Source organism: Metopolophium dirhodum, chromosome 1 (assembly GCF_019925205.1).
Source record: "Metopolophium dirhodum isolate CAU chromosome 1, ASM1992520v1, whole genome shotgun sequence".
NCBI lineage: Eukaryota > Metazoa > Arthropoda > Insecta > Hemiptera > Aphididae > Metopolophium > Metopolophium dirhodum.
Genome location: NC_083560.1, coordinates 25,512,092 through 25,534,846, shown reverse-complemented (window position 1 = coordinate 25,534,846; position 22,755 = coordinate 25,512,092). Strand labels below are relative to the sequence as shown.

At 26.9% G+C, this 22,755-nt stretch overlaps 2 protein-coding genes and 1 long non-coding RNA gene across 3 annotated transcripts; 1 reads left to right on the top strand and 2 right to left on the bottom strand.

Moving 5' to 3' along the window:
* The first annotated feature begins 1,754 nt into the window (after positions 1–1,754).
* Positions 1,755–6,986, top strand: LOC132934953 (WD and tetratricopeptide repeats protein 1-like). Its single transcript, XM_061001395.1, has 10 exons — positions 1,755–1,840; positions 1,906–2,036; positions 2,144–2,255; positions 2,974–3,161; positions 3,274–3,722; positions 3,783–3,880; positions 3,964–4,330; positions 4,403–4,583; positions 6,580–6,779; positions 6,895–6,986. Exons 1-10 carry the CDS (start codon positions 1,781–1,783, stop codon positions 6,984–6,986), a joined length of 1,878 nt encoding a protein of 625 aa, XP_060857378.1. The 5' UTR covers positions 1,755–1,780.
* Positions 6,987–11,478: 4,492 nt separating this feature from the next.
* On the bottom strand, positions 11,479–20,465 carry LOC132934946 (protein mahjong-like). Its single transcript, XM_061001382.1, has 13 exons — positions 20,371–20,465; positions 20,022–20,083; positions 17,181–17,311; positions 16,959–17,090; positions 16,769–16,896; positions 16,518–16,681; positions 15,420–15,568; positions 15,167–15,334; positions 14,530–14,683; positions 14,292–14,434; positions 12,269–12,445; positions 11,664–11,818; positions 11,479–11,578 (listed from the first exon to the last, which is right to left on the bottom strand). The coding sequence occupies exons 1-13, from the start codon at positions 20,463–20,465 to the stop codon at positions 11,479–11,481; spliced, it is 1,758 nt and encodes a 585-aa protein (XP_060857365.1).
* Positions 15,264–16,646, bottom strand: LOC132933879 (uncharacterized). Its single transcript, XR_009662952.1, has 3 exons — positions 16,518–16,646; positions 15,420–15,568; positions 15,264–15,334 (listed from the first exon to the last, which is right to left on the bottom strand). It is a non-coding gene; the product is annotated as an uncharacterized LOC132933879 (long non-coding RNA).
* Positions 20,466–22,755: the final 2,290 nt, after the last annotated feature.

Sequence of the window (22,755 nt, the reverse complement as noted above, 5' to 3'; positions counted from 1 at the left end):
TTGTACACCAAAGCTATAGAAAATTGAAAATATATTATGATTTAAGGAATAAAATTCAAAATTTTTCATTGCATAATGTCTTCTATGTTCTAAATTATTTATATGCATGTATTTAAATACTTTCTTTTAATCAAATACAATTATTACCTATTAAAATATTGTAATTTTTAAATTTCCTATTAAAAAAAAATATATGAAAAATGTGAGAGTTAATTCACTAAATTATCAAACATAATGTTTTCAAAGTGTTACAATTAACAAATAATGATTATTAATTATTAATTAATATATGGATTTTAAATAAAATTTATAATATGTTGATATTGAGGTTAAAGCTAGTATTTATATTACCTATGTGTTACCAAATGCATATATTTTGAATACCTTTTTATAAGCATTTATTACTCAGCTGTACCTATTACCATTGATTTTATAATATATTCATAGTATTTATAGTAGATTATAAAATCAATGCTATTACCTATATATTATTATATATTATTAACAGAGATCCTGGGGATAGAAACATATCTATATGCTAAATGGTTGATAGATTTATATGGTCATCCTAGATCAGTGTTTATTTTCTATAGACTTTAAGCGTTTATGGAAAAAGTTTAAAAACTTAAATTGTAATACTATTATTAATATTTTTCAAAAGTATATTAAAACATTAATTTACTATACATTTTAATAATTTATCTGTGTGAAATTGTATCTGTAATTTTAGTATATATCCAATTTAGAAAAAACAATTTATAATTTTGATTTATATTTATATTTTGATTTATATTTTTGACAGTTTTACATTAAATTTAAGGAGCCTCATGACAAAAAAAATTGAGAAGCACTGACTAGATTATACTGTGGAGTATCTAAATATATATAACTAGCTGTCCCGCTAAGAGATCATGTTTATAATGTTGCATTTTAATTTATAAACTTCATATACATTTTTCACTTTTTATTTTTCTAGAGTGACGACATCTTATCAATACACCTTGAGTAACCTGTAGATATAATCCACGGACTAAGATATAATGGACTGGAAACGAGCAAGCTTATCATGGCCACGAAAGTATGTTCAAGAGGCAAAGTGCGGGGGGTTGCCCGTGTTTCTGGAGTTTACAGCGCCCTCTGCATTTAACACGTACTAAGATACAAATTGTGTAGCCAAATAAAACCACCGGTTGCGCTGAAAACTTCAAGAACAGTATTCTTATCAGCTAAGTGACATCTTTTCGTGGCCGTCCCCCGACCCCCGCCGACCATGTCGTTTCCAGTCCATTATATCTTACTCCGTGGTATAATCTTTAATCGTAATCCCGGGGTATCTAGAACACCGCGAAGATCTTGTTAACCGGGGAACTAGGTGATACGTCGCCGTTTGGTCGATATTCGTATTTATATGTTATAGGAGAACTTGTATTTGTAGCATTTGACATTCGGAGCAAAATGTTCAAAACAAGGTTTTACTAAGGCAAGTGATTATCGAATCGTAGTTATTTTCAATGATAAGGCTTATGACCAATGATTAATACTATTTTTGTAGTACACTGATTAAATGTGCATGACTAATGATTAATACCATTTTTATATTGTATTAATCCATTGTTCGGAGATTTTTAAGATATTTTTGAATAGCCCATATATTTTAATTTTCTCTTTCAATTTTTATTTAGTTTTGAGTGGTTCAAATTCTATGTTTTAACTCAACTCTTAAACTATTATAAGTTATAGTATTGATTGATAGTTACTAGTTGACACCTCAATTATTGTAATGTCTTCAGCAACAAAAAGTCAAAATATTTTGCAGTTGATAAGGAATCGAGAATTGAACGTAATATAACATATAATATTATTTTATTCAGTCACATAATATTTAAAACTATTATTGATGTACAGGATCACATCCGCACAAAGTATGCATTAAAAAGTAACATGGATTACAAATGTATTTCAAAACTTGGATTACTCGCTCAATTTAAAAGACATGGAGAAAGTGTTAATTGCCTACAATGGAATGAAAGTGGAAGGTAAGTGTATATTAAATTACAAAATATTTGAATTGAATAAAATGTAGATTTAATTATAAAAAAAAAACTTATTAATTAAGGCTTATATAATTTATTTAATTTTTCAGCATCTTAGCATCATCTGATGATGACCATCAAGTAATATTATGGGATCCATTTTTACAAAAAGTTAAAACTACTCTTACAACATTACATCATGACAGCATATATTCTGTTAAGGTAATTAAATAAACTGCAGTGTATTTTTAAGAAACCTATACTTACTCTATTTGCTGAGCAAATGTAGTTACTTAACACATACAATTGGAGCCGATAAGTGGGGTTTTGTATATATACGGCAATCTACGACTGGTTTTGGTATGTGTGCAACTATATTCTGTCAGTGAAAAGAGTAAATGTACTCAGTTAATAGAAATGAGAAACAATATAAATATAATATAATATATCCAGTATCCACACTGACAAACCGTCACTGCTCAGCATCGTTATTCGTCAGCAATGATATTATTACTAAACGGTATTCCTGTGCAAATTATTAACAGTACATCTTATCTTTTGTTATACTTATCTTTTAATAGTACTCCATCATCACTTATAAGAGGTTATACTCAGTTGTGAGATGGGCCATAAAACTATATTACATATAAAATCATTTATTCACTTAATTGTAATTTGCTTTGGCCAAATAATTATTATTAATTCAAATTTAATGCCATCCATTATACAGTAACCTACTTCTAACCTACTTTACAACAGAGCAACATCCACTTACCCACCTTTTTTATTAATATTAAAAATGTGTATAAGAAAAAAAAAATAAAATATATTGTATTAAATAATAATATTATTTATAATTAATTTATCAGATTAGTAATTTTTATGTTAATTGGTTATAGTTATTATTTACATAAGTTTTTTTTTATATATATATATATAGTTTATACCTGGTTGTAATGATAATATAGTTGCAACTGGATCTGGTGATTGGAGTTCACATACATATAATGTAACAACGGGTCAAAAATTAAGCAGTTGCATTTGTTCTCAAGGAATAATCAACCGTCTAGCTGTAGCAAATGATTCGCCTGGTCTTTATTGGTGTGCTTCAGAAGATGGATGCATTAGGTATGATTTGTATAGTGAATGTATGATAACGGTTTATTAAATTAATTTTCAATGTAATCATACCATTGTTGTAATAATGTTGACATTTAATTATCTGTTGATGTTCATATAGCCAACATGATATGAGAATGAGCCATGAATGTGCTACCGAAAAATCTAAAACTACTTTGGTGACGATATATGGTAATTTAGGAGAGAAGATTGAAGCTAAATGCTTAGATATTAACCAACTTAGAACTGAGCAGCTTGCAGTTGGTGCTAATGACCAATATGTGAGATTGTATGACCGCAGAATGATTCAATCACTGTCATCGTTTAATATGAACTATCATTCAAAATATGATAGCAACGTTGTTAACAATACACTCCAATATTTTGTACCAGGTCACATGCATTCAAATGACAATGAAACAAAAAAATATATAATTACTTATTTGACTTTTAATCCTGATGGAAAAGAGTTGTTGGCTAATTATGGTTGTGAATGTGTATACTTATATAACTTAGTGAATCGAGCAGATAATGCATTTTTCAACATCCCTAAAGTTATGAAAGTTCCTCGTAAGTTTCTTGATACAATTATAATGTTTATATTTTATGTAATCATATGTGTATTTTAAGGAGAAAACATTGAGGGTTTTTCTACAGATTTAATAGATGATCATGTTCCTGTTCCTTATTTGATACTACCTAATAATGTATTACAGTTAAAATTAAAGGTTAGAAATATACATTGTAAATTGCACGTCATATATTCATGTATTTAACAGTAAATAAATTAATGTGTTGTTATAAATTACAGGCAAATTATTTATTTGAAAAAGAAGACTATACTGCTGCTATTCTACTTTATAATGAAGCTCTAAATATTCATGAATGTGGTGAACTGTTTTCGAATAGAGCTGCAGCCTATATTAAAAGAAAGTGGCATGGAGACTTGTACGCAGCTCTCAAAGATTGCGTGACTGCATTAAAATTGGAGCCTTATCATATGGAAGCACATTTTCAGTTGGCAGTAAGCCTGTTTCAACTGGACAAGTTAAAAGATTCTAAAATGTATTTAGATCAGTTCACAATGAACTACCCATCATACAAAACTAGTGTTGCATACAAATGTCTTTATAGTGATTTATTAAATGCACTATCTAATAATAAAGATAAATTTGATGGTAACTACTATAACTTGTATTCCATAAAAACCATTTATTGATTTTCATTAATTATTTGTGTTCTCTATTTAGGAAAAAAATTGCTTGAATCGTTGGATTCTAAGTCCAATGTTCTAGATGTGATACATATTGAACAAGCTCAAAAGACAACTTTTGAGAAATACTTTCGTAATCAGGCAAAAGATTATCATCGAAGATATTATGGGCATATCAATATTTTTACTGACAACAAAGAAGCAAATTTTTTTGGAAGGTAAAGTTATTAATAGTATATTATAATGAATTTTCGAATATTTAATTCATACATTATTTATAGTCGAAATCAATTCATTGTAGCTGGTTCAGATGAAGGTTTATTTTTTGTATGGGATAAAAATACAGAAAAAAATTTACTCATACTGAAAGGAGATAATTTCATCGTAAATTGCATACAACCACACCCTTCCGAATTTTTGTTGGCAACTAGTGGTTTGGATATGGAAGTCAAATTATGGAGTCCATTAGCAGATGAAAAATATGTAAAACTATTAAGAAAATAAAAAAATTACGCTTAAAATTAAGTTAATACAATTAATGCAATGTTTTAGGATGCGGATAATACAATCACCATAATAAATGACAATAGCCAAAGCAGATTTATGCAAGATGGACCTGACACTATTGACATGACTACTTGATGTGATCAATATGGAATGGCCATTTTATTTGATTGTCTAATGAGTTAATAGAAACATAATTTATGTTTCTTTTAATTAATATTAAATATAAATAAATATTTTTAACGGTATATATTTTTTAATAATTACAAAATCTATGACACTTTATCTTTAATGATTGTTTGTTTTGTATAGTCCAACTTTAATTCAATTTAATTTTCTTCGAGTGAACTCATATCTCCAATCTGAAGTAAAATAGGTATAATAAATTATGTTTAGGTATACATCAAATAAAATAGTATACTTTTTAAGTATTCAATTATATAAGAAGTTATATGGCATCACTAATAGCCTTTTACTCTGGTTATTCTTCATAAAATATGTACGTCTATATTTTTGTATACAAAAACAAAATTTTATATTATTATCAATTATGATTTTCTAGTATTTATACAATATTTTAATAAATATTATTTTGATTATTTCTTAATATCATATGGAGGAAAGATTTTACTACAATGAAATAACAGTATATTTGTTCTTGTGATTTATAAAATGTTCAACTTTTATAGCTAAGAATTGAAAATTTAAAACAAGGTTCCACGTAAATAGGTAAATATATAAACTACATTATTCACAGTAATATCATCAAATATACTTAGTATTATCATAGGCTGACTGCCCGTTTTCGCTCAGAATCGTTTTTCTTATACAATGATATTATATCATTGAATTCAAATTTAACACCATCCATTACAGTGATCCACTTGTAACCTACTGTACAGCAGAGTGACACCCACTGGCCCACATTTTTTTAATATGTGTTTGTGTACTCGATAAGTAGTTGAATTTTTACGCAAAATCAGTTTATGACATAATCGATTTTCTTTTTTGGGGTGTAACATGAAATTTACACTGATCGTTTTTATTTGCATTTTCTTTACAACATAAAATTTCCAAAATATTTTGACTAGTTTCTTGCTGTTTACTGACATTTTTCATTTCCAATTTAATTAGTCTTTTTTTCTATGAATGGCAATACAACTTTAATTGTTTGGTAAAAAATTTGAAAATTTATTACAAGGCTCCTACTATATTGTTACAATGACATTTGAAAAATATTTAAAATCCTTAGTCACAATTTTTATAATAATATATAAGTATTCAAAGTTCAAATCTTGACAAAATACGGACAAGTTAAAAGATTCTAAAATGTATTTAGATCAGTTCACAATGAACTACCCATCATACAAAACTAGTGCTGCATACAAATGTCTTTATAGTGATTTATTAAATGCACTATCTAATAATAAAGATAAATTTGATGGTAACTACTATAACTTGTATTCCATAAAAACCATTTATTGATTTTCATTAATTATTTGTGTTCGCTATTTGGGAAAAAAATTGCTTGAAATGTTGGGTTCTACATCAAATATTCTAGATGTGTTACATATTGAACAAGCCCAGAAGAAAACTGTTGAAAAATATTTTCGTAATCAGGTAAATGATGACCATTGTAGATATTATGGGCATATGAATTTTTTAACTGACAACAAATTTTCGAATATTTAATTCATCCATTATTTATAGTCGAAATCAATTCATAGTTGCTGGTTCAGATGATGGTTTATTTTTTGTATGGGATAAAAATACAGAGGAGAATTTGCTCATACTGAAAGGAGATAATTTCATTGTAAATTGTATACAACCACACCCTTCCGAATTTTTGTTGGCAACTAGTGGTTTGGATATGGAAGTCAAATTATGGAGTCCATTATCAGATGAAGAATGTAAAATATGTAAAACTATTAAGAAAATAAAAAATTATGCTTTAAATTAAATTGAAACATTTAATGAAATGTTATAGGAAGTGGATAATACAATCACCATAATAAATGACAATAGCCAAAGCAGATTTATGCAAGATGGACCTGACACAATTGATGTGGCTACTTGATGTGATCAATATGGAATGGCTATTTTATTTGATTGTTTAATGAGTTAATAGAAACATAATTTATGTTTCTTTTTATTAATATTAAATATAAATAAATATTTTTAACGGTATATTTGTTTTAATAATTACAAAATCTATGACACTTTATCTTTAATGATTGTTTGTTTTGCATTGTCCAACTTTAATTAAACTTAATTTTCTTTGGGTAAACTCATATGACCAATCTGAAATAAAATAGGCATTCTAAATTATGTTTATGTATACATAAAAAAAATAGTATACTTTTGAATGTATACAATTTTATAAGAAGTTATCTGTCATCACTAATAGCATTTTACTCTGGTTATTTGGTTATTCTTCTTAAATGTACGTCTATATTTTTGTATACAAAAACAACATTTTATATTATTATCAATTATGATTCTCTAGTATTTATACAATATTTTAAAAAATATTATTTTTGAATAATTATAAGGTTTAGAGTATAAATATTATTTTGTCGATTTCTTAATACAGAGGAAAGATTTTTCCAAAATTATATATGGTATTATAGAAAAATTCATAATAATATTATAAGTGGCAATACCAGTATATTTGTTCTTGTGAAACCTTGTTTTAAATTATATATCCTTTGCTATAAAAGTTGAACATTTTATACAGTTTTATTACAAAATAATTTTTAAATTTTAAATTTGATAATTTTGCGACATTTGGACATTCAATGGTTATAAAAAGAAATTGTTCAAATTTATTTTTTATATTTTTCAACTGCTATAGTTGGTATCTAACAAACGTTACTAACTGAAATTGTCCACAAACAGCTCAAAAAGAGTAAAAAAAATATTTAAATTGTATGGTATACTCAATTAAAGTAATGAAAATTCAATAAGAATAGAAATCTTTCTTGTTGATTGAACATGAACCAGTACAATGAAGTGCATTTAATTAATATTTTTCCTTAATTTATTTATCATAAATACTTGTCACAGGGTATGCTTTTATTTTATAATTAGCTTAATAGGTGTTAGTAATATGAATGACTAAATGTATCTGTATTTTATAAATATAGGTAATATAATTAATTTTAGTATAGTACAAATTAAATGTTTTGTTATTTATTTTAGCCTACTCCATACGTTAGAAAATTAAAAAATAAATAAATTGTCAATTATTTATAAGTTTGATACAACATGGTATGTTTTTTTCTAGACTCGCTCATTAAATACTTTGTGGAGGTTCAATTGTTATTAAACTTGCACTGACATTTTACTCTACCAAAATTAAAACTGACTCGTGTTGTGTGATTTTGACTTGTTATTTCAGCTAATCATATGCTTATAGGTAATATCATTGATTATATAATCAATGGTAATAGTTTTAATCTTTGACAGTGTTCTGGAAGGCCCAAAAAGTGGCAAACTAAACCCTTAACCCTATATATTTAATAATTATTATTATTGGTGACAGATTATTATATTTACATAATTATTAAAATTGTAATCAAAAGGGGAAATTTGCTTAACTAGACTTCTTTAAAATTATATCACATTATTCCACACCGGGATACTGATCCATGTAAATGAAATGGTCTAAACATTCGGGTGCATTATTTTTAATACCAGTTTAGCTTAGTGAATTTCTAGAAGGTTACAATTGGGTCACTATAATGGATGGTATTAAATTTGAATTAAATGATATTTGTTATACTACACGATTCAGCAGAGACGGTTTGTCAGTCTAGAATATTTTATGTTATATTTATATTGTTATTACTTATAATTAATACGGTAACCAGTATATTATTAATATGATGAAATTACAAAAAAATAACTAAATTCTTGGTAGGTAATTTCGTCCAAATTTTAACTTAAAATAACTATGAAAAAACTGTGTTTATTAGTAATTAATATTGTGGAATAGAAGTTCATCTGTGCCTGTTTAAAAGTAAATTTTTGATATATTAATTAGCAAACTCAATAATTCAAATTCAAATTTAAAAATATTATACAATATAGAGCTTAATATTGGACATTTATTTATAATTAAGCTATAGGCAATAAGTTAATCTAAATTGTCTACCTCAACATTTTTTTCCTTACAGTCCAAATATAGGTAGATTTTCTTTATCATTTTAAAATAAAATAGAATAAGCTTCTTGTTGAATACATTATACAATTTTACTAAATCTTATATATTATAATTTACTTTAAAATAAAAAGTAGGTAGGTACTTCATTATTTAATTAATAATTAGTGACAATGTTACGTATAACTGATAAGTTTAGAAAATGAAATTATTTTAACAAGTTATAAAAATGAACGAACTATTTTCATTCTTTCGACTCGTAATTTTTTACTTTACTGATGATACGACACGATATTGAAGTTTTTAACAGGTGAACATGAAAAAATTTAGTACGAACAGCCGACCCTGCCCGAACGCTAGAACCACCACTGCCGAGTGCCGGAAATTTATTGTTTCGTGATAGGTAATCAATTAATAAGTGTATATTGTATACCAAAAACTATTTTTCAAGGCTAGGCAAGTTGACAAATTTTTTCAACTCATTTCCCGTTAACAAAAAAATAAAGTTTACCAGAAATTTACGATATTTATAGCCTTATAAGATATTTTTAATTTTAATTTTTTTTTTTTTTAATTAATAAATTTGATCATAATATTTATACAAGGATTATTTATAGGGGACAAAACTCCGTATAAAATTGTTTTTCTTTTGTAATGATTGATCATTGAATTCATGTATGATACATCCATTACAATGCCATGTTTGACAACTACTGTACAGCACAGCAGTACCCACTTGTTCACCTTTTTTAAATGCTATCAGTGGCGCACAAAGGTATTTCGAGAGCACTCACAGTTAAATAAGGTTAGCCACCCCCCACCCACCCATTTCTTTTATTTTAAAAGACTACTCTTTCCAGTAACTCGCTTATTAATCACTGTAAGTCACGAAAATTGTAACATTGCAACATTTTTTTTTTACAAATAGTGTTTATTTTTGTGTACCTATTTACCTATTCGTCCTATTCTAAATATTTTAAGTAATTTCTCAATAATGCACTATAGTTATTAAATTTTTTAGATTTATTGTTTTTTTTATGAATAAAAAGTACAATACCTCGTACTTCTTAAAATACAAGATATAGGTAATGATTTACATTTAATTGAAAACAATTCATTTGTCTGAGAAGATTTTGCTATTTTTATTACCATATGTTGGTGTTTATATACCTAGTATAATACTAGATACCTATTTTTTGATTTTTGGTATTTTTAAGTCTGTGTGCAGTGCATCATTTCAAATAAACCATGGAAATTACATATAGGACTTTGATAGAATGACTTGTATTTTATTTAGATAAACTAATATTACGAAACTATGTAATATTTTGTCAATTAAGCTATTGTGTAAAAATTATAATATAAAAATTTATTTTTATTCTCACAGTTTCAGCAAAATCTTCAATCTTCAATTTTTTCAAAATGCTATCAGATATTTGAAATTTTTAATGTTGCTCACTTCTTGTAGAAAGGTTGGCAAACCCTGACTCAAAGTATGGTATTACAGATGTGTCCTGTTTGTCGTTTGTATTACTGTGTATAAGAAGTTTTCCTAGTTTTGCTAAGCTGATATTATGTTTTCTATAGCCGTTTTATATTTAAAATAATGGACTCGTTACCTGGAGCTGGAGGTATGCATAATATGCATTATACTATAATGTACATAGATTTGTAAAATATCAATTCAATGTACAATTTAAACTATAGTTAGATATAGTAGATATAGTAGATTGAAACAAAATATACAAATGGAAACTTCACCATTATTTTTAGTAGACTTCCAAGATAGATCGAGACAATCTTTTTTCCCCATTTTAAGGAACGTTTAGGGAGCTAACAAAATGCCCAGAACATTTATCAAATGTGTTTTTATCTATTGTAATACTTTATTAGTGAGTTTAAAATTGAAATCTAAATGTAAAATAGCAGTCATGAAAAACTCAATTTTAGGTTAATCTTTATATTTTGGACAAGTTTTTTATGAAAATACCCCACTGTGCACTGTAGCTCCACATAAACCTTTAAAACTGCAAATTTAGATTTCTATCTTAAATTATCTTTTGGTCATATTCAATATTTACAAATCTAAAAATGATAGGTTTCATTTAAATTATAAAATAATTTTTAGTCACTTGAGCAGTTTAACTAATAAATGAAAATTGGAATTTAATAAATAATTGTTGTACGTATATAATGTCAAAAAATGAAGTTAAATTCAGGTTTACAAAAATTATGCCAAGTGCATAAGTGTTTGGAAAATTTATTATTCGTGTCTGTGTCACAGTAATTACTAATCAGGATTAATTTGTTGCGTCTTACGAACATTACGAATAAATTTACCTACTTTCGTCTAAAAATTAAATCGTATTTTCATATAATCTGTTTATTCAACGTATATCATAAAATCAACATGTCAAATAGGGCCGTACACGACAGTAATTCATCCGTTATATTTTGACGTTGCTACCACTTGTAATATTATCATTCATCCCTCCTGCTGCCATTCCTTCTTGTTCTGGCTCCGGTTTCGGTAGATTTTTTGATCGTCTAGATAAATAAAATACAGTTGATACATTTGCTTAAGATATTTAAATACAATTAATAAACCAATTATTAAATTAATACAAAATACCTAATGATATTCAAACGTTTTGGAGTTGAATTTCTTCCGCTTGCACGAAATACAGCACCTAAAGGACCGTTCGATGAATTGGCTAATTCAGGTTTTTTGAACTGTATCATGTGTCTAGAACTTACAGGGGATATTCCTCCTCTATACGACCGATTCTTAAGTACAAAAATATTTATTAGTATTTATGTAATCAACCAATAAAACTAAGTATCATAATTAAAATAATGTATTGTCTCTATCTTACAAACGTATAAGGTATAACATGAAAAATTTGCATTCAACAGACTCCTATGTGTTGTTGATATTAATATTACTCTAAAGAAACCAATTACCACGTTGAAGGGTAAGAAAATCAATTTTTCTTGTTATTTTTATTTTAAATAAATTGATGAGCTTTTTAAAATTGTTAATATCTTGTATACTAATTACTTGCTTTACAATATTAATATATAAGTCACAGATAAATATCTAACCTTTGAATAATTAGATTATAAGTCTATTTACTGTAACATATTAACACAAAATAGTTTCTGCTGAATGGAAATTTTACATGGAAACAAACTTGCATGTATAAAAATTAAAAACCTCTTAAACATAATACTTACACAGCAATAGGAAATATATGTAAATGGCGTAAGATTTTTCTCGGATATATTAAGATTTGTATCTCGTGCTATTGATTCTACAGTTGAGAACCAACCTTTTTTCATATAATGTTGATACAATAAAAAGTGAAATTGTTGTTCTTTGTAGTTAATTTCAGTTTGTGCAACAACATTTGCCTGCAAATAAAACAATTTATACATAAAATCATTGAAGTTGGTAATTATATATTTAAATTCACTCGGTAGTTGCGTTTTGCACACCAAACAAGCAAGGCGTATGTTTCGCTCTCGCAGTTCGCGAAATAGTGCTGCCTAAGTTATCACAATTTTTTTTGTTAATGTTTACAATGCAAACCACGGCCTGTTTGACGGATGGTAAGTTTTTATAAACAAATATATTTTAAGTGAATCACACTCAAACTGACCGAATTGCACAATGTATGCAAATATAGACGTCGATTCAAATCCACCGCAAAATATTACAGTTGATGCTAGTATTTGGACACAAATACCTACAAAATGACAATGTAACCTCGAAACATATGATAACAGAATTGCGATTAATTAATGAGAAATTACAACTTTAGATATTTTCTAAAATTAATGCTGGGAGCTCCAAAGAAATTTTGAGCTCACCTATAACAACAATCAAAGTGACGAAAGAAGTAGCGAGAGCTTCTGTAAAAATCCATAAACCACTTACAATAACAGTGTAGGTATGTGGTGTAAATGATTTAGAACAAATAATGATTAAATTTATACTTTAAGAAACTGAGGGACACGAGCAACAAATTAGAACTTTGACTAATGGTAAAATTAAGATACTAACCTACTAAGGGTCCACTGATTCAAACTCATACACGAAAAAAAATGTACTGTCGCTATCTGACGTTATGACAGCATTAACAAAATTAAATGAGAGATTGAACATGCTTGAAAATAGTATGTTGCAATTATAAAACCAATCTGGGATTATCGCATTCAACTGTGTGGTTGTGCCAGTAAATCTAACATCGATGTAATACAACGCTGTGAAAATATCACTGCAGGCTACCGGTTCGAAAGAAATAACGCAATTCACAATATCAGATCAAATCCAAATGTTTGATTGCAAACACGAGATGAGGTTAGATCACCATGTCAATCCATTGGCCATCCAATTATTAGATAACTCCAAGGACATCAGATGTCTTAGATTAAGGCAGGAGCCACTTCATTGGAAGTGACTCCATCAACGTGTAAAAATATATATAATTTATACCTAGTATGTAAAATATATATAATTGTTAAACATATTTATAAAGACCTTTGGGTTGTTTAAATAATAAAGTTCCAGGGCAATTAAAAAAAAAAAAAGCACTCAGTGGTAGTAAACTAAGATCATACATCTCGTTTAAAACGAGATAATCCCGGTATGAGAAACATGTCCCCTTGTCCTAACAAACTTCAAACAGGACGCTTTTTATCCCATGTTTCCATATTTTTATACTGTCTTATAGGTATGTGTATACAGAGTTGATTCTATGATAATCTTATATTAGATAAACAGTACTGAAATAAAGAACAAAGATAAAAAAAGTTATAATTAGTTGAATAAATTATACAAAAATTCTTCTTAAATTGTACTAATCATTATTCAATATTATTTTATATACAGTAGAATTAAGCTTGTGTTATTATTCATAATAATTGAACGTAAAACAAGTTCTAGTCAAATGTATATCTTTTCTATAAGTTATAATATAGACATTATAGACATTTTTTCACTCATACAGGTGTTAAAAAAATGCACCAGGATGGACTGTATCATTAACATGGTATATTTTGGTGTGGGATAATTTTAATCCGCTTTAGCCTAGCAAATTTCTATATAATTGTATAATGTACATTCTATTTATCCAATAAATTCAATGGAACTACAGTAGACAAATATTTTATTTAAATGGGTTTTTAACCTATTCAAACTTTAAACAGGAAAAGTTCAAATGTTTTGAGTTAGAATTTTCACAAATTAAAAACTTACTCGATTTATATTTTCCAATGATGTCAGTGATGCGCCATTACTTTTTTTTTCTTCCGAAACTAATTCAATTAACTCTAAAGCATATTTTTGAAATGTTACATGTTCTTGACGTTTTTCTTGTAATACAGGATTTTCCATTAAACCTATAATATTATGTATAAAATGTATTGCATTTTCTAATTGATAAGATTTTAAAGATGCATTCACATCAAAATACTTAAAATAATTATTTACATACCTTGTAATTGGCCACTGTTAAATAAAGGTAATTTCCTGATAATTTGGCGAACTGATTCACTGCGAGCCAATCCAGCTAATGCACGACTTGCTAATCCTCGTATAGTGTCAACATGAGTAATTGGTGTTTTGATAGTCATTAAAGTAACTAAAACCTATGGTTAAAAAATTATAAATTGTCTCATGTGTAACACTTTTTTAAAAACTATTTTCTAAACACAATATCAATAAAATTAAGATATTGAAATATATTTAAAATTACTAAATCACAGTATTTGTGTTTACACAGAACTTCGGACAATTTTACTAGTATTTAGATTTTCAAGAAAATTTTTAATTATTTCATGGATAATGCTGTACCTACTAAATAATTTCTAAAATAGGTTAAAATAACTTAATTGCAATTATGTAAAAGTATAATAACATATAACTGTCTGTATAAGTATAAAGTTTGAAGAGAAGTTAAAAATATAAGTGTTTCAGTGTTTGATACTACACCAAGTAAGTTACTATCATATAATTCAAGTAACATTCTCGTAACAATTGAAACTACTAAACCAATCATAAATACTGAAAAAAAAACTCTGATAAAATTAAGTTCGGCACCAAAGAATTTACATAACATATAATAAACATACTTGTAATCCATGTGAGTCAATAAATTCAGTGACAAAGTTTTTATGGCATAAAAGAGCAGTTAAGTATTTTAATGCTTCAAAAGTTATATAACCATTTTGTTTTTCTGAAGAATTAATTATTTTCATTACTAAGTTGAGTGCATTTTTCCCGTAGGTATGGCTTAAGAACTAGAAACAATTTTTTTTAAATTTTATAATACATAATATAATATACATGAATATATAGGTATACATTATTGTATAAAATACATACCTCTTGATATTCTCCAGTTGGTACTAAATATTTGAGACAGTAAACTAATTTTGTAGTCAAAGTAGGTGAATAGATTTGTATCCAATTACTTGCAATAGACTCTGGATAGGAAGAATTAATATCACTGCAAATACCATTTTCTTCTCTTTCTAAAATATATTTTCAGATTTAATAATTTTATTAAAATAGTATAAAAATTAACTGCCAAGTTTGAAAGGAACGAATTCATGGAAAGAATTTCTTTTAAAACAATCTGCTTAACGAATTCATTTTAATAAAATAATAATTAGATATACTGCAAAATCTTTTTATCTACAAAAAATAAACATGATTTCCCAATCTTCAGAAATTTGTAATAATTGTGATGATTCAGTTCTATACAGTTCAAGTGTCAAACATTAAGTTTACATAAAAATAATTATAAATATAATAGTTAAGAGCAGACTGGAGGTATACAAAAGCTATGTTTTTAAATTAGATAGTAAAAATGACGAAAATAAAATAAATATATTTAAATAAGTTTCAAATTATAAAGCCTGTGATTTTATTAGATAACTTGCTCAAAATGATAAATTAAGAATATTAGGATTTTCTACTTTTTATTTCACAACTTTTGACCTAACTTAATTAATTTCTCAAGAAATGGCAAAAGAACAAATTTCTATTATTTTTAAAATAATAAGGAACAGAAAAGAATCCTTTTAAATGGAATATGCAAACACTGGTAATAAATTTACTTGATTTACTAGGAAGTCCTCACAAGACAAATATAAAGGTTCTTGTTAAAATCTTTAACAGTGTTATCAATTTCATTAAAATTAATAGTACTCGTTGGTTTATACCTACTACAGTCATAAAGAAGCATGTTTTTTTATGTATTAAAAATGATAAATTGTGAGGTCATGAAGAGTAGCTTACTCAAAAAATATTACAATGAGATTTAAATTCATTTTAAGTTTAAATTATGTAAATAATTTTAGTGTATTTATATATAATAAATTAATACCTACTATACTATTAATATTTTTTTTTTAGTTTAAAATTCATCAAATATTATAAACTAAAATAAGTTTTATAAATAATTTATTGAAAAATTACTTTTCCTCTTTGAAGATGGAGCATCTGTATTATCATTAGGCTGCTCACTATTTGTATTTTGATATGGCTGCGTGCTTTGATTAATTTCTGTTTCTTCACAAAATTTAGTATAATATGAATGAAGACGATCCAATATAATCGGTACAAGTTTATTATTATTGTCTCTACATAATTTAAAATTATATTTTAGTGATATATTAATCTATCCGTCTATATATTATAACAAATACTATAAATATAATTATACACACTTAAAATTAGTAGCAGTGTCTGTCAACTCCATAAAAGATGCCAATAATCCTGTTGCATAAGTTTGCAATGGGTCATTAGAATTTTCTGCCCAAGTGAATAACCTTTGAATAAGTCGATCATTTGCACCCTAGAAAAAAAATTGTTTTTATGTTTCCAAACACTAATATTATAAATTAAAGATTTACTCACACTTTCAAATACAACAGTTGTTTCTAAACCTGGTATGAGATTCATTATAAGCCTACACACAGCAACATTTAAATTGTGGTCATCTTCAGTTTGTCTTGGCGAATGATGTTCTTTTAAATAATCCATTAGTAACTGAAAGTATTTGATGAATACAAATGTGAATTATATTATAAGTTATATTAATTTAATAAAATCCAAATATGTATTAATTTTAATATCTACCTTATTCATTAAAGAATCTCTGCGAAACAAAACCTCATACATCTTGCCCAATACACAATTAGGGTCTATTCGAGATGGATGGTGATCATCAAAATTATCTGTGTCTTTTATACGATATTTTTTTGTTTCCGCTTCAAATAATTCACATAATCTGGAAAAAGTTAAAATCACAGTAATAATGATATTAAGACATTTTATATCAGAAAATTTTAATCAAAAATCATGTTTTGTAAATCTATTGAATAATAAAAAAGTTCAAGTGTTTGAACGTAATTTAAATTTATAAATAAGAAACTTATACTCGTATTACAGTATACCAGTAATTTGCAAGGCTGGAAATTAACGAGTAAAAAATTAAAATTAAATTCAAACGTCAAGTTAATATTAACTAAGTTAACCACACTGCTCGTAACAGATAATGCAGCATATTTTGTAAATAGCATATAAGTAAGTACTAACTATTCTAGATGTACCTGATTTGAATTAAATACATATTCAAATAATTTTGGAGTATATAACACCATTGAAAGTGATTTAAGTGGGTTAAGTGGCTGTGGTACTGGAACGAATACAGTCATTGAAGAATCTGGAAATGATGAAGTACTGAGAACAATAAACGTATGGGAATTCTTGATAATGGTGAAGATTTAGATGATGAATCAGAAATGAAATTACGTAAATACCAAAGAAGTACAGCACAAACTTTTAATTCAATAGACGGTGCTTATTAAGTTAACAGCCGACGTTTATTTAGTAAATGTTAAGCAATTTTCAAAAATCAAAATCAGTCCTTGCAGTGCACTAATAAAATCAAAGAAATTCTTGGACGATATCTCATAATACCAAATACCACAAGTCAAGGTAGAATATTATCGAAAATGAAAAATAATTTTAAAAATTTAGTCATGTTTCATGTTGAATTATTTTATTTAAATTAAATTTTCAGGGAGAATTATTTTTTCGATGTAATTAAATGTATTGTGGGTAACATAGCAAAACGGAAAAATTGTTTAAAGTGGTACAACTACTTGCATTTTCAGTTCAAAGAGACGTTTCTTTCTTGATTGAGTATTACAAGGTATGTATTATGATTTATGTTTATTATTTAAAACAAAAAATATTTTGTAATGAAATTTTGTTTTATAAGTTTATTAATATTTAGATGATTTATAAAAATTGATTTGATAAAAGGTAAAAAAAATGTGTTGAATATTATTATAAACCATGTCTACATTTATAGTGAATTTAAATTAATATTTTTTTAGTGATAATGTACAAAGTACTTTATCCTCGTCTTTCTATTTCATACTTAGTCTCACTATTTATCTAGCTATACGTCTGATTTTGAATTGGTAATTGAATATTATTTTGGATATGTATATAGTTGAATAAATAAGATACTAATATAAGTATAATTTATTATAATACTATTATTTGGTTTTAATTATATACTGTTGAGTATTACTGCATTAGTATCAAGCCCTCGCCATGGTAGAACTGGCATTTAAAAATTCAAATTAAAATGCATATTCAAAAACAGTGCATTAACATCTAAACATTTATAATAAAATACAGATATGAAAGAATATCAATGTTGCATTAAATCAAAATATGATTGCAGGTTATAAAATTTCATGCAGTCTAATTCCCTCAAAATTTCTTCAGCTTAAGACCCAAATTTTAAATTAAATTGGGTAATCCCAGAAGATAGAAGTGAAACTAAAGATACTTTGTTTGATTTTATCAGTTTTGAATTTATTCAAGAACACAACATTTCTTCTCAAACTTAATCTCAATCTCAGATTGAGCTTCAGCTCATAATACTGATAAAAGTGATGAAGAAAATAATTTCTTTATTTTTCCCTCTAGTGAAATTATTATTGATAATTCTGATGTATATACTTTTATTTGTGACTACATTTCTAACACTAGTATAAAGTCCCCAATTGATTTACCAATACAACTGAAAGTTTTACATCAAGTATTTTACTGCAATACCGTCATTGGCACCCGTTTTGTCAATTTAAGTTAAAAAATCATAATTTATTTTTCAGTTTTTAGATTCTTGAATATTTTATATTTTCTCAATTTTTAGTTTATTTCTCAAAAGTTGTAACCTAATTTAAACATTAGCAATTTTCAGAACTGTATACAAACAAATACGTATTTTTCTAAGATAGAACATTGTTGTAGACTTGTAAGTTAATAAATTTTAATTATTTATAAATTATAAAATATAGAAAGGTTAACAGTTTTCAATACCTAATTAACTAATTAATGTATAAAACAACTATGTAAGTTTCTCTATTTATTTAATTTTTTTTGTTATCCATGATAACCATAACGATAACCATGAATATGTATATAATATGATTAGGTATATTATATGTAATTGAAACAAGTACCTATCGCCAATCACAGAATTAGATATACGATATACCTTACTTAAATTATAATATGTGATAAGTATAAAATCTATAAAATGTGTATATTTTTTTTGCTGTTAATAAAAAAAAAAAAATAATAAAAGTGATAGAAGTTAATAAATTATAATTTAGAATAGCATTTATTTAGGTACTATTAACATATTAAAGAAAATTGAACTTTAATTATTCATAAAAACAAAATCTGTTGATGGGTATGTAAAGGTAATTATTATTTTATTTCTTCAAACATAATACGTTAAGTGTATTTATGTATGTTATAAACTCTTATTATGTCTCATTTGTGTATTTATACTATTTTAAGTTTCCCCTTCCTTAATAGGTAGGAGAAGAGTTGGATGCATCGTCAACGTCCCACCATTAATTGTCAGTAAATACTGCTAAGTGCTAAACATACTACCATGGACACATGGGCACAGAAATCTGAGCTTGAAACAGTTTCCACATTTATCATTCATTCTGTAAGTAACATATTTTTACTACAGATTCGAAAATAATTTAATTTTTAACTTCATAAAGTTATAAAAATATAATCGCTTACTTTTAACTTAACTTGCTTTTTCCAATATTAACTTAACTTAATGAGTTAAAAAAATTGTTGACTTGCCCAGCCTTGTTAATTTGCTTAAGATAGAAGGTGTTATATAACTTTCAAAATTAAAAAAAGTCTTAACTAAGAGCCTATATCTCAAGGTATTAATTTTATTAAAAAAATCCTTCTTCAATATTAAGACAACTTTATTTACTTGATCAACGTCGGTATAGGGTTGTAGTTAGGGGTCGTCATTTTATCTTCCCATCTCTGTAGCAAGTTGGTTAGCTCACTGACTGACTGCTCCATAGCTCTATGCAACGGTAACTAAGCACTAAGCGACCACTATGGCGGGACGACCTTCAACTCTGTTGAAAATAAATAATAAATAACGATTAACCACATGCAGATGTGGTGATGGAATTATAGAAAAACCGATTTTTGGATCTATTTTTTTCTACCGGAAAAGAAACTTGACAACCTTACCTTTATCACAGCCCGGGAAGCAGCCAATGGTAACATAAAAATGTACTTACACAAAACTTCTTTAATCTGTTAAGCAGAAACCACAAGCAAAACAAGTGACAAGTGACAACTAATTACCAGAAATTACGAGAAACAACAACAAAAATGCGCGACTCTTGTCTGGGACATGACCACGGTAATAGAAGATAAGGTCGGACAACTATACATTTTCAGCATTCTGCTTAGTGAAGCAAATCCATCTCAAAATTTGGCCGCTGTACAATTGAGCGCTGCCCTGCAGACTTTTTTTTGAGGTTATGGCATTATAGTATAATGCAAGTTTAAAATAAACTTCGACCTTATAAACTAGCTAGTTTATTATAAACCAACTAGTTTATATGGTCGAAGAAAATAATATAATTTTTTAGTCCATAAAAATAACCCCGAATGCCATATAAATATTGTTCTTAACCTCAAAATAAGTCTAACCGGTAACGCTTTTGCGGCAATTTGGAAATGTTTTTGCCTCATTAAGCGGAAATATTGTAATGGGCGGGAGGGTGGGAAGTTGTCCGACCTTATCTTCTGAGACCGTGGTCATGACTAAATAAACAGGCATATCAGCTTGATAACACTGCACATACAACTGTGGTAAAATGTTCCCCAGACTTGGAATAAACGCTAATATATTGTACACTATAATAATAATCTACATTATCCATTTTATATTAATCTTTCCATGACAAATTAAATATAATATGATATAATTTGTCATGATTCTTTCCATGTCTGGGGAACATGCACGACGATAACGAAAATTAAATTTATAGTCTATGTTATACATAGATTTTATCAACTTCGCTCGTATACCGATGTTATTTTAGTGCTGTGTAAACTGCATACATATTATGGCATTAAGAAGTATTATGTAATAGAATGCACGTTTTCGGTTGTTTGACAACAAAATATAGGTATAGTCAGTCTTGTTAAGATTACTTTTTAAATGTATTCAGAATACGTATTTAAATACTTGGTGTAATTTGTATTTAAAATACGCATTCAAATACTTTCTTTTAAAAGTATTTATAATACTTACATAAATACTTTTTTTTTAAAGTTCAATAAATGAATAATTAAATCAATTCAACAAGCCGACTAACCAATACTACCCACGCCATGAAGTACTATTATTGAATAGTTTCTATATTTCTATATTTATAATAAAATACGTAATATGCTTCAGCATCACGGGCAAACATTTTTTAGATAAGGATGAAGAGGTAGTTAATGTAATGGTCATTTGAACACATTTGTAAGGACCTTTCATAGGTTTCCGATTTTCATAAATATAAGTAGGTACTACTATTTATAGTTGAAAAAGGGTATTCTCATTTGAAAAACAGAAGTTTTATATTTTCATAAGACACTCGTTAAGTAATACAAAAAAATCTCAACAATTTGAAAATATGGTCTTAAAGTATACCTATTTAAAAATTCAAAAAAATCAGATTTTGAATAACTGTTTTCTCTGAAGAACAAACAGGGAAGAAGCATACTTGGTGAATACCCCTATATAACGTATGTAGACTTATTGTCCTAAATAATTAACCAATAACAAATAAGAAAATTTACAAGATAATAACTATGTGTAAAGTTATGAAGAAGAGAAAGATGGTTCTCCATCGGTAATCCGCAATCCGCATCATTCTTGATCGCATCATTTATCATTATGTCGTATCTGTTAAAATATTTTGAACTCCCGCTCTTTTTTAGTTTTGGTAATCATTATACAATATTGTAGTACGTTATCGATTTGTTGGTCACACTGCAAGTCCAACATTTTAATATTCGTGTAATTTACTCTGATGGTTATTTAGCATAGAGTATTATTTAGTAATATTTACAATCACAAATTGGCTAACTACACGTTAAATTCCCAATATTATCGTTGTTACCTACTTATTCCTCTTAGTTATACTCGTCAGTACAAACTACAAATTCAAAATCGTCACTTAATTAACACCACCAATTTAATTTGATTCACCTACTAAGTCTGTATACGGTACATATCTGTTAATTATTTTTTGTTCATTTAAAATACAAATCTAGAGTTCTGGTACGGCGTCCCGTTAAC